We start from the raw sequence: 13,857 nt of genomic DNA, 5'->3' as shown, positions 1-13,857 counted from the left end.
ATTTTTGGAAGCTATCATTCATATTGTTTTAGTGTAGAAAAATATAAATAAATAAAAACAAGCCTTAGTTTATGGAATATTTTGGTGTTTCAAATCTATTCACAAAAATTCTATCTATATAATCATTTTCCATAATGCAATTAAATTTTTGGAAGTTGTCATTCATACTGTTTTAGTGTAGGAAAATATAAATAATAAAAAAACAAGTTTCAGATTATGGAATATTTTAGAGTTTGAAATCGATTTACAAGAATTCTATCCATATAAACATTTTCCATACTGCAATTACAGTTACAGGGTATAAACTCACTGCGCTATAAACTTAAACTTACTGGGATGTCCCAAAGAATAAATTTTAAAATTACAAACCTACTACAAATCTTGAAAGTCCAAAATCCGCTACTTTGACATGCAATTCCTCGTCCAACAGAATATTTGAAGATTTTACATCTCTGTGGAAAATAGGTGGTTCATGGCAGTTAAGAAATGCCTGGGCAGTCACTATACAAATTCTGAGACTGACATGCAATTCCTGGTCCAACAGAATATTTGAAAATTTTACATCTCTGTGGAAAATAGGCGGTTCATCGCAATTAAGAAATGCTAAGGCCTAGCAGTCTCTATACAAATTCTGAGACGGGTATCTCAATCTGGACCTTCTTCAGTTCCCGAAACATATTCATAAACAAGAAATGGCTCTGAACTTTGTGGAGAACTACAACCATAGAAATGAACCAGACCAGATTTGGATAATAAAAGGTCAAAAGAATTTGCACCTCGTTGATGAACTGTTTGAATCTTTTACAATTATCCTGATGCAGTCTCTTCACTGCCACGGCACAACCATCCCGGAGTTTACCCAGATAAACCGAACCATATCCTCCATCTCCAACTTGATTCTTCTCGTGGAGGTCATCGGTTTCCTGTTTCAATACTTGGTAAGAGAAAATGGGTAGTGTATCTATATTACTTTGTGTAGCTGCTTCCATAGCTTTATCCTCATTGTCTAAAACCGCTAACAACATAATTCTCGCGAAAATCAAGAATGTTCTTTTTTGGCACAGTTATAACCACTAATAAAGCAGTTACTGTAAACACAACCGCTCCAACGGATTCAACGTGAGTTGTTAAAACAATACCAGTTAGCTACAATTAAATCAACAGATCTGGATAATCCAATTGTCTAACGATAGATCAAATGGCAAAAAGCATATTGAAGAGAATATTGAAGAATAGTATAGATGAAGAAGTAGCATATTGAAAAGCATATTGAAGAATAGTATAGATGAAATTTAAAATAATAAAATTTATTTTCTTACACAATTTTGATGAGTACTCAATCAACTAGTATATGGATCTGGGTAAAATTTATTTAAAAAACTAATAAAATTTTAAAACAATAAAATTTATTTTATTACACAATTTTGATGAGTACTCTCAATCAACTATTATTAATATGTATATAGATCTGGGGATGCTTAGGAAAATAGGGGCATGGTTTGAAATGGTTTGAAATGGTCCATTTTGCTAGAGGAATGTAAATGCTATGCTGCCAATATTGATGCGTATGGGGAGCAGGGTTATTGGTTAGAAGCTGAAAAGGTGTTTAAGCATAATGAAGAGAGAGGGGAGGGTGAAAAATTCATCAAAAAAATTAATAACGTTCGGATAGAAGTTACCACATAAAAGAGAAAGTTGTTGTAACTTTTCAAGGAAATTATAATCTTAATCTTGTAGAACGTTTTAACGGTATTGCTTGTTTAATCACTGATGTTAATATTGTAAAACAAAGACTCACTTAAAATATTTCAAATGCATGAGATAATTTAATTATGTCATCAAATATTATTTCTGCAAATTACATACTGCATTCCAGAAGATTCTTCAGCCTAACAAGTTCTGGAGAATTGTAAAAAGATTCACTATACATTGAGATAATTTAATTCTGACATCAAATATTATTTCTGCAAGTTACATACTACATTCCAGAGTATTCTTCAGGCTAACAAGTTCCCGAGAATTATAAAAAGATTCACTATCCATTGTAGAGAGAACTCCTTAAAATTTCGATCCTTTTTTGAGGATTACTGATATAACTCACTATATATTTTGAAGAGGGCTCATGCGTTAACCCCAATTTGTTTGGAATGGCCATGAAATGTGTATGTGTGCAGATAAGAATATGCACAAAATTCATTAACTGAATTGCTACCAATTCCTTTGACAAGCTTGCCAAGGGTTGGACTGAACTAAAAGGACATAGAACTGCATTGAAACAGTCAACAAAATGCAATTAAAAATGCAAATTATGTTACTGCGCATTTCATCATCGTTACTAATGGTCTAAGTGAATTTTTTTAATTAATGCAACTTAATGGAAAAATGTCTATATGACCATTAGACATGTGAGTCCCACATGAGAGGAGCTAGTAATTTCAAGTAGATTCTTGCCCCTTTCAAAAACTGTTCCAATGTTAAAATCCCTTAAATCCCATAAAATTCCTTAGAATCACTTAATTATATCAATTAGTGAGAATTCTTACAAAGCTTTCAGGTAAATTTGATATTATTAAATGAATTTATCTTACAATAACAGTCTCTAGGAAGCAATAACAATAAAGAAGATACCATACCGAAAACCCAACAAAGCTCTAAGGTAAGTTGACAAATGCCTTAGAAAATTGCCTACAATCTTGTTGATGGCTTCAAATTCACTGTCTTGAAGTGGAGAAAAAAAACAGGAGTCCGCGCAACATTTTGTAATAACACAAAATTACTTGTTGATATTCCTCTAGAAGGAAGACGAGATCATGCGATCATTGCATTTTGTTTCAAAAGCACCAAAAACTTTTAAAACACACAAAAATGTAATTACAAATATTAAAGAAAATAAAAGGAAGACGAGATCATGCAATCAATACATTTTGTTTCAAAAGCACCAAAAACTTTTAAAAACACACAAAAATGTAATTACAAATATTAAAAAAAATATAATTAAGAAAAATTTAAATACACATTCACTCTATCCCAGACATCAACATAACCACTAACAAAAATATATACAATTTAAGGCTGCATGTGTACTTGCAAACCCAGAAAAAAAAAAAAAAAAAAAAAAAAAAAAAAAAAAAAAAAGACGACGAGAGCTACTCTTCTTATTTGTGCTACCAAGGAACATAACCAAATAACATTGGCTATTATTAGTGAATATGCGTTCTTTGCACAACTTATTCACTCTCTTGTTCGGATTGAGAAACATGTTATGGAAAATGTTCAAGGTCGCACAACCCAGGGAGGGCATGTTCAAGAAAGAAAACATTTCTAGTGCATGATAATGCATCAGTGTTGGGAGGAACAAATACATTGTGGTTGCTATTAATAATTCCTTCCTTCCAATTTGCTCATTGGTGTGAGGTTCCCAAAATGAAGGAATTTTTTTGTTTTCTTTAAATAATGATTTTTATTCTATCAATCCATAAAACCAGACTCGAACATGATGTCGTGCTACTAGATGAAACTTGATAGCCAAAATCTTCAAGTCAACTAGTCTGCAACAATTATTGACTTAACCCCCTCCGACAACTGCACCAACTCCTATAAAATCAAAACAGAATAACAATTACAATAATCTTGAAACATAAAGAAGTAAAACCTTTACGAAACTCTAGTAAAACCACCAATGCAAATGAAATTTGTGCCCAAAATTTTTCCCCTTGTCGCCTCCTCGTGGAGAGGGACTTTGTTGCATCTCATGGAGATGGACTCTGTTGCAGAGCATTTTTTTGGCAAGCGCGAGTTCAAATGAGTTCTTTGGCATGGTATTGAAATGATGGAATTCGCAATTCCTCCTTGTTGTGACTCGCCAAGGATGTGCAGGGGGCTTATCATTAACGGCACAACCGTCTCAAAGTCATGGAGTCACAACTGTCGCAAAGTCATTAAGACACAACTTTCTTAAGGATGGAAAACATCACAAAAAGAGTTTCTACAAAGCGCAATATTCTCAACCGCCTACGACATTCCAATATTCTCAACTGCCTACAACATTCTTATATTCTGAACCGCCTACAACATTCTTCACCGATGATCCAATGGCTGGAGATTATTTGATCGTCTAACAATCGATCTGAGGGCCCATAGTGAGACACCGTGGCATGAAGGGGAGTTCATTTCAGAGAGAACACCTTTTGGCGTAATTATTAATTAATTAAATTAAATTAATGTAATAGTTATATTGGAATATATAAGTTATAACTTATTATATCTGTTGCAAGTATGGTATAACTCATTAAGTTTTGTTTTTTATTTGGTATTTGTTTTTTTACCAAAAAATTATGAAACTTATCTAAATTTAATTTTAGGATTTTTTATTATTTAAATTTATTTATTTATTTGAAAAGTGATTGGTTGATGTCTTATTATGTGTTGTTTAGTAACTTCCATTTCTATTAGTTACTATTTTTTTTTGTTTTAATTCTTCTTTGTTTAATTTTTTTATTTTTTTCTTTATTTTTTTTTATTATTTATATTTTCAAGAATTATAAAATTTTCACAATATTTTCAATTCAAAATGACTTATTATTATATTAAAAACATATTTTAATAAATTTAATTATAAACAATTATATATATTAATAAAAATAAAATACACATAGACACATGTGTGTTAATATAAACAATAATATTAGATATCATTTTTTGGTGGGATTCAGGTGCATTAAATAAGTCATTCATCTATGACCATTAGATATCATTTTTTGGTGGAATTCAACTGTGTTAAGTAAGTCATTCATCAATGACCATTTCCATGAGAAGTGGTCATGTATGTTAATATAAACAATAATATTAGATATCATTTTTTGGTGGGATTCAACTGCATTAAGTAAGTCATTCATCTATAACCATTTCCATGAGATGTAGTCGTAACTGACTAATTTTTCATGATTTTTGAAGGGAACTCTACTTGAATGGTTCAAGAGGCACAATACTTGCTAAGGTTTTGCAAAAGGGGTAGCAAGCTAAGTGAGCTTGATTGTGGGGAAAAATCCACAGTTAAGCGCACTTGTGCCAGAGGCGATCTGGGATGGGTGACTTCCCAGGAAATCCTAGTTACTGGGTGCAAGCCTCGGAAGTGATGATTGACGCTATGTGATTTATTTCACTAGTTTCAATCCCACTTCTTCACCCATGTGAGCATCACCCGATGCAATGAGTGCTAAGTGGACTATTCAAAAACCATGAGAAATTAGTCAGTTACGACTACCTCTCACCGAAATGGTCATAGATGAATGACTTACTTAACGCAGTTGAATCCCAAAAAATGATATCTAATATAATGAGTGCTAAGTGGACTATTCAAAAACCATGAGAAACTAGTCAGTTATGACTACCTCTCACCAAAATGGTCATAGATGAATGATTTACTTAACGCAGTGGAATCCCATAAAATGATATCTAATATAATACACTGCGAAAACCCCAGCTATTGTTTATACATAAAATGGACAGATCAGTTCATCTTCTTGATGACTGTTCACGTTCCAGGTTACCCAACCGTTGAAGATTAGGTGTGAACATTCCCCCCCTTAATCTGAAGGGATGTTGGTGAGTCCAAGCATCGTTCTGAATCTTTCAAGCTTTTCTCTTCCAAGCGCTTTGGTGAAGATGTCTGCAATTTGCTCATTTGTGGAACAATGACGGAGATGGATTGTTTTGGCCTCAACATGATGTCGGATTAGATGATATTTAGTATTGATGTGCTTAGTACGATCATGGAACTTTGGGTTCTTGGCCAACTTTATTGCAGAGGTGTTATCAATCATGAGTGGAGTTGATTGTACTTGTTTTACCTGCAAATCTTCAAGAATTTTCCTGAGCCACACAATTTCTTTCGTTGCTTCAGCTGCTGCCACGTATTCTGCTTCTGTTGTGGAATCTGCTGGAACTGATTGTTTGCGTGATCTCCAGGAGACAGCTCCTGATCCAAGACTCATAGCATATCCTGAAGTAGATACCCCAGTTTCTTTGTCTCCATCGAAGTCTGAATCAGAGTATCCAATCAAGCTGAAGTCGTCCACCTGTGTATACTTGATTCCAAGGTCTTGAGTTCCCTTCAAGTACCTTAGAACTCTTTTTGCAGCAGACCAGTGTCCCTCACAAGGCTTTTGCATAAACCTGGAGAGGATTCCAACAGCAAATGAAATGTCTGGTCTGGTAATAGTGAGGTAGATGAGACTTCCTACAAGCTGTCTATACTTTGTTGCATCCTCAAATTCCTTTCCTTCAATAGATGTGAGCTTCAAGTTTTGTTCCATTGGAGTAGAAAGAGGATTGCACTCTGTCATGCCAAATCTGTTTAACAAATCTCCAATGTATTTCTTTTGAGAAAGAAATATGGATTTTGGATGTTGGGTTACTTCAATGCCAAGGTAGTAATGAACATAGCCCAAATCAGTCATTTCAAAACTTTTTCCTAATTCTTTCTTTATGGATGCAATATAGCTTTCATTGTTCCCTGTCATTAAAAGATCATCTACATATACCACAAGATATACAACTGTTTTGCCAACTTTCTTGACAAATAAAGTTGCATCATCAAGATCAAAATGTTTGAAGTTGAGTTTCAGAAGATGCTCAGTTAGTTTTTCATACCAGGCTCGTGGTGCTTGTTTGAGGCCATACAAGGACTTCACAAGTTTGCATACTTTGTGTTCATGTCCTTTCTCAGCAAATCCTTCAGGCTGGGACATAAAAACATTCTCTTTTATATCTCGATTCAAGAATGCAGTTTTTACATCCATTTGATGGACTTTCCAACCGTTCTGAGCAGCTAGTGCAAAGAGTGTCCGGATGGTGGCCCATTTTGCTGTGGGGGCAAAAGTTTCCTCATAATCGACCCCTTCCTTCTGTGCAAAACCTTTTGCCACAAGCCTAGCTTTGTGCTTGTCAAGTGAGCCATCAGCTTTGTACTTGTTCTTGTAGACCCACTTGCAGCCAATTGGTTTGGTTCCAAATGGAGGATCAACCAGCTTCCAAGTGCCATTCTTTATGAGGGCATCATACTCCTTCTGCATCACTTCTTTCCATTCATCATGAGAAGCAGCTTCTTTGAAGGAAGTTGGTTCAAAATCTGTAGACAAGTTCAATTCACAATCATAAGTAACATCCATATCAACAGGTGAATTAGAGTTATCTACATCACCTCCATCTTGTCGGTTTGTATTTCTGGTTCCTGTTTTTCCAATTTCATCAGGATGAACACTTTCAAGTGTCTTTGTCAGCCACTTTGGGGGACCTTTCTGAGATGGTCCAGGCTGCTCTGTTGATTGAGTTGGGACTGAATCAAGATTGAGTCTCCCAATTCTATCAAATACATCACTTAAAGGATCATCCGGTGTTGGAGTTTCATGCACGGGAGATTGTTCTTCAGAAGAAGATTCCACATGTTGATCTAGTATAGGAATCCCCCCTTCAAGATGTGGAATCTGATTATCAAACTCTTGAAATGATTTCGTTTTTGTGAATCTATCCAAGCGATCAAGTTGCCGCTCAACAACACTGTCAGATTTGGATGATTCAAGAAAAATGACATCTCTAGATACAACAAACTTTTTATTTACTTCATCATAGAGACAGTATGCTTTAGAGGTGTTTGAATACCCCAGGAAGATACACTTACGACTTCTAGCACCAAGTTTGTTTCTATGTACCTTTGGTATTAAAGCATAACAGGTGGAACCAAAAATCCTGAGATGTTTTACCGAAGGAACATGTCCATACCACAATTCATAAGGAGTCTTGTTTCTTATAGCACTAGATGGACATCTATTCTTTATATATGCAGCACATAGAACAGCATCAGCCCAAAACATTATCTTTACATTTTTGAAGAAAAGCATGGATCGTACCATATTCAAGATTGTTCTATTCATTCTTTCTGCTACACCATTCTGTTGGGGATTATAAGGTACAGTTGTTTGATGTTTGATCCCATGTTGGCGAAGATAGTTTTCAAATTCATTTGATGTATATTCTTTTCCATTATCAGTGCGAATAGACCCAATATGAGACTGTGCATCATTTTCAATCCACTTATGAAAATTCTTGAATGTTTGAAAAGCATCAGATTTGTTCTTCAATAAATAAACCCAACACATTCTGGTGTAATCATCAATAAATGTCATGATATATTTATTTCCATTTGCAGAAGGAACAGGCATTGGACCACATAAATCTGAATGAATGAGTTCAAGCTTCCTATGTGCTCTTGAATGTGAATCATGAAAAGACTGTTTGCTATGCTTTCCTAGAATGCAAGCATCACATTGCTTATGTTTTCTAGGAATTGTAGGCAAACCAGCAACACCATTTTTCTTCAACAAGCGGAGACTATCATAGTTTAAATGTCCAAATCTAGCATGCCATAATAAACTTGACGGAAGTGTACCTTCTTCATGATGAGAAATATATGAGAAATGTTGTGCATGAGCAGAGGTTCCTTGCAGTTTAAGAAGTCTTTCTTCTTCTATACCCCTCATGACAAGTGAGTGGTCAGATGCCTTTCTTACCTCAAGCTTTCCATCAAACATATGAATGGAGTGACCTTGCTGGCGGATGTGGACCAGGGACAGCAAGTTTCTCTTGAGCTGTGGGAGATATAGAACATGATCCAGAAGAAACTCTGGAAGACCAGGCAGTTTAAGCCTGATTGTGCCAAGCCCTGATGGCTTGATTTTTGACTGATCTGCAAAGTATACTGCTCCATCAACATTGTCAGTGAAATCTTCAAAAAAATCTTTCCTATGAGTCATATGACAAGTTGCTCCTGAATCAAGCAACCAATCATTTTTCGAAGAAGCAAGTGAAGCATTAAACAAATCTTCATTTACTCCAATGTTACATTGTGCCTCAATATAGTGAGCGGATTCAGGTGCTTTACCTTTGTCTGTGTCATCAGTTTTACCTTTCTGCTGGTTTCTTCTCTGCTCAATTTTGTCCCATGGTAGCTTGCATGTAAAAGCATCATGTGATCCATTTCATTTGCAGCGAATGCAATGCAGATCTGCTTTTTCTGCTTGAGAATGTCTGCCCCCCCGCCTCTGAAGTATCTTCCTCTTCCTCTTCGTCCACCTCTTCCTCTTGTAGAATCTTGAGCAGTATGCTTTTCTTTATGAGCAAGGCAAACAGTCTCTTCAGAAGATTCAGGGACTGTCTTCTTTCCAAAGGCTTTCTCTCTTTCAGCAAACTTTTTCACAAGAGAGTCAAAGGTTATATCTTTAAGATTTCCATTTGCTTGTAATGACTCAAGATAATTGGAGTAGGTAGGATAGAGTGCTTTGAGAAAGGCAATAAGAGAGATATCCAGCTCAACCTTAGTGGATTTAATATCATGCATTATAGACTTTATTTCAGATGCAAGAGCAAGAGGATCATTATTTTTCAGTTCAAGAGTGAAGAGTTTAATCATGAGCTGAACAACTTCAAGTGCAGAATGTGTATCATAGAGTTCTTTCAGCTTTTGTAAAGCTTCAAAGGCAGTGGAATAGGATGAAATATGACGACTTACTTCGTCATTTACAGATGCTGCGATCAATGCATAGGCTTTGCTGTTCTTGTTTTCCCAAATGACAAGTTCTTTATCTGATGTAGGTTGCACAGGGTCTTTGTCTTCTTCTCCGACACACACTCCTTTCCACAACTCATTGTAGATGAGGGTGTGTTTTAACATCCGAGACCATTCAGAATAGTTCTCCTTGCTAGTGAGAACTATTCCTACCATAGAAATGATTGAATGCATTCTGTAAAAAAATACTTCTGCTAAAAAAACTTCTGCTGATAAGAAATTTCTGCTGATAAAAAAAACTTTTACTGATGTACAGTGAAATTGTACTCAAAAAAGGGCAAATACTTTACTGTTTCTTCAAAGCCCTCCAAAGATCCTCACCATATTACATATGTATAGACTACGCATTCAAAACTCAAACGCTGGTTGATATATATATGCTGTTCAAAACACTGGCTGGTTAATATATATATGTCAAGGTACTTTCACAAATAATGCTTTTAGCCGCTAGCACTTTTTTTTGTTACATGGCAATCAACTCAAATTTTCACAACTCTGTATATTGACCAGACTTTTAAAAGAGGCAAAATATTATTCAGTCCAGTGCAACAAAATAATGATAAATTAAAATGGTGTATAAAATGTCAATGTCGCTTGTTCAAGTCTCACCCCAACCATTATTGTCTCGAGCATCCAAGAGTTGAAAGTTCATGAATGCTTTTCAGATTTACAGGAAAGCAACCACCTGGTAAGCGAGCTCCACAGCTAATGTAACCATGTGTCCACCAGCACATTTACCAGCGCATCGGTCTCACATCTCTTCCGCCAACTTCGACATGTACACGCTCTCGCTCTCCATATCCTCCTACTGTGATCCACTGAGATTTCCAATACGACGCAGAGGCAAATATAAACATTGGGCTTGCCTTTTCGCAGCTAACAGTGCTGACAGCGTAAATTTCTTCATTTATTTGAGAGCTTCAGGGGTTTGAGGCTCTTGAAGCAATGGAGGAGGATCACTACCAGGTATTAGGATTACAGTCAGGCCGAGAGGGTTTAAAGCTTTCAGTGGTCGAGATACGCAAGGCCTACAGAGCCCGAGCCCTTGTTTGCCATCCCACAAAAGGCCCGACGACCCCAACGCGGCTGCCCTCTTCCAGAAGATACAAACCGCCTACGAGCTTCTCACTGACAGAATGGGAATACAAGGCGTGTAATCGTTCGGAGGAGATCAAGGGATCGTCCTGCAATACGTTTTTCACAAAGATATCCCCCCAATGTTCCAGCTAAACAATTGAGGCGATTGTATGTGTAACGTTTGAAAGGGATGGGGATGTGGTAATGGTGGAGAATGAAATGAGATGACAAAAGACACGGCTAGGAGTGCGTTCAACGGTAACCAGTATATCAAATAACGCAGGCGTTCAAACCGGGCAGTGCGCAGTCTCAGGCGTTCATGTTAGTCAGAGAGCGCAGAGATACCATGTCAGAGGAATATCAGACAGAGGCAGAGCAGCGCAGGACAGAGCAGCGCAGTGCTCAGGACAGAGGCAGGAGTTACAACTATTTTTTTTTTAGAACCTGGGACCTGTGCTCTGATACCATGTCAGGCCAGGGTAACTCCAGAATGGGCAGAAGAAATTGATTGATTATTTCATTAGACAGCTATTGTTTATATACATAAAATGGACGGATCAGTTCATCTTCTTGATGACTGTTCACGTTCCAGGTTACCCAACCGTTGAAGATTAGGTGTGAACAAATCATATTTCTTAATTTTTGGTTATTGCATTTAACAATACAATATTTTATTAGTTGTTTTATTTTTGTAATGAAATTTTTGTTTTTGTTATTTTTTTATTTAATTAAACTATATTTAAGCTAAGTAGAAAACTCTAACTACTATATAGCCCTTGTTAATCAATAAACTTGGTAAAATCATAAACCTATTTACGTGCCATATAAAATCCTATAATATTTTAAAAATGATTCAGAATAATATTTGAAACCGTAAATAAAAATCCACACCATGTTTAGAAATTCGTTCAACTCGATGTTAAATAAAATTAGGGATTGTGGTTTAAATGAGCCAAAATCCTATCTTATTAAATATAACTGAAATAAATTGGAAGATCAGTGAGGCATCTTGCAAAACTCTGGCTTTCATTGATATTTGCCATCTTACTTCTAAGATTTGAAAATGCGTACATACATGTGACTTTAAAACGAAGTGTTTCACGGATTGAATCCTCTCGGTTTAGGGCTCCTTTAAGTTTATTCCAATCATGAGAGTTAATTTGATAGTGGTTTTGTTGCTTTATCACACATTAATTTGATAGTGGCTATGTTGGCTTTGATATTAATTAAAATATATATTAATATATTTGTTAAGTTTTCATTAATTAATTAAAATATATATTATTATGAAATAGAATTTCGCAATAATCATATAGGTGATTTGGAGTCGACGTTTCGAACTATCTATTGTGGTTTATTCTCAAGACAAGGATGAAAAATTAGATCTAAGATTAGGTATAAATAGCAGAGATGTCCCCATGTGCTAAAAGTAGCCGTTAGAAATATAATTAAGTAAATAAATAATTTTAATAATAAGAAAAACGTTACAGATTAATTAGGTCAAAATAATATAAACATAATAGAATAATTAAAAATATAATTTAGTTAGGATAATATATGCTAATCTAAACATAATAGAATACTTAAACATAGATAATCATTAAAATAATAATAATAATAATTAAAAAAAAATTAATGAACTAATAAATAAATAAAAACAACTAAAACAATAAAAATACAAAATTAATATATATACCAAATCAACTATGTGATTATTATTCCAAAAATTCTATTGATAATGATATGGATCATAGAAGTCTGAAATCAAAAATATATATTAATATATTTGTTAAATTTTTATTAATTAATTAAAACATTTATTAAAATATATATTAATATATTTTTAAAATTAATAGTTAACAAATTATTAATAAATGTTTTAATTAATATATTAATCTTAATTTTTACTTTTTTTTTTTTAACTAATCTTTATATTTTATCATTGGTGTTTTTCAAGTGAAGGGTTAAGTTTTTATGTATATATTTAAAATATTATTTAAAGACGTAGTTAAATGAAATAGATTTTTTTGCTAAAAATTTCAAGAAAGAGTGTTAACTTTTTTTTGTTTAAAATGAATTTTTGAATGCCTAAATGGATTCAATACCTTGAAAACCCCTTGAGGCACTCAAATTCAATAGATTAAATAACTTAAACTCAAGTTTAAAAATATATATATATATATATGCCAGATTAAAGTTAACCAAAAAATTGTCATGAAAAAAGTCATTTATTCTCTAAGTTAGAATACACCTTAATTTAAATATTAATATTTGATGAATTCAAATATTAATTAATACATTATTATATTAATTATTTAAGATTTTAACTATTTTATTTAAAAAAATATTTTGTTGTTTAACTTTTATTTCATATTTTCATTAAAATAATTAAAATAATAATAATAATAAGATAGTTAAAATTAATATAATTTAATGTATTATAAAACCTCCTATTTCATGGAAGAAGACACTTTTAATTCACATTGTTTTATTATTATTAATTATTTATAAATATTGGATCAATTATTTTATCGTTGGAATGTATTTATTATTATTATTATTTAGTAGACTCTTGGGTTTATCGATCCCTTGGGTTTATCAATCCCTTGGGTCTATTAATCTATAGGTTTATATTCTTAGGGTATAATCTTATTCATAAAGTATAATCTAGCCGTTGTCAATATCGTCGTTACTTGGTCAAGAAATATAGCCGTTAGAGGTTCTGCTCTGTCTATTTAACATGCAAAGCGAGATCTATTCATTCAACTTGTCCTGACGATGAACCACACTGGTTGGTTCGAAACGCGTCGACAAATGATATATCATGTGATTTACACCGAAAAATCTCTCATAAAGGTATAAAATATTAATCATAGGGTTTAATATAAATCCCCTTGGTTTATAATCATGGTCAACCATGGTTCAATGTCACATTGTGACACCAATTTCCTCAATATGAAAATCAACCATGGTCAACCATGGTCAATCATGGACAACCATGGTTCACCTTGGTCCAACGTGCATTGCGACAAAGATTGTGTCAATCTTAAAATCAATCATGGTCAATCATGGTCAATATGAAAATCAACCATGGTCAAACATGGTCATTCATGGTCCAACATCACATTGTGACAAATGTAAGGCCCCATCCTAGGGTC

At 34.0% G+C, this 13,857-nt stretch overlaps 1 protein-coding gene across 1 annotated transcript; it reads right to left on the bottom strand.

Moving 5' to 3' along the window:
* Nucleotides 1–361: 361 nt before the first annotated feature.
* On the bottom strand, nucleotides 362–989 carry LOC149253659 (LEAF RUST 10 DISEASE-RESISTANCE LOCUS RECEPTOR-LIKE PROTEIN KINASE-like 1.1). The gene is made up of 3 exons (XM_089454560.1): nucleotides 806–989; nucleotides 627–715; nucleotides 362–532 (listed from the first exon to the last, which is right to left on the bottom strand). The coding sequence occupies exons 1-3, from the start codon at nucleotides 987–989 to the stop codon at nucleotides 362–364; spliced, it is 444 nt and encodes a 147-aa protein (XP_089310686.1).
* Between the last annotated feature and the right edge of the window lie 12,868 nt (nucleotides 990–13,857).

This window comes from Pinus tabuliformis, chromosome 7 (assembly GCF_031772625.1).
Source record: "Pinus tabuliformis cultivar Carrire ecotype Pingquan chromosome 7, CPIR1, whole genome shotgun sequence".
Classification (NCBI taxonomy): domain Eukaryota; kingdom Viridiplantae; phylum Streptophyta; class Pinopsida; order Pinales; family Pinaceae; genus Pinus; species Pinus tabuliformis.
The sequence above is the reverse complement of the archived record's forward strand: the minus strand, read 5'-3'. Positions and strand labels throughout refer to the sequence as shown.

Bases quoted from the DNA above. Each gene is read 5' to 3' on its own strand.
- LOC149253659 (XM_089454560.1), bottom strand. From the start codon at position 989: ATGGAAGCAGCTACACAAAGTAATATAGATACACTACCCATTTTCTCT. The intron at 716-805 runs GTAAAAGATTCA...CTATGGTTGTAG, and splicing joins GAGACTGCATCAGGATAATT to TTCTCCACAAAGTTCAGAGC. The intron at 533-626 runs GTATAGAGACTG...CTGTTGGACCAG, and splicing joins AGATACCCGTCTCAGAATTT to GAATTGCATGTCAGTCTCAG.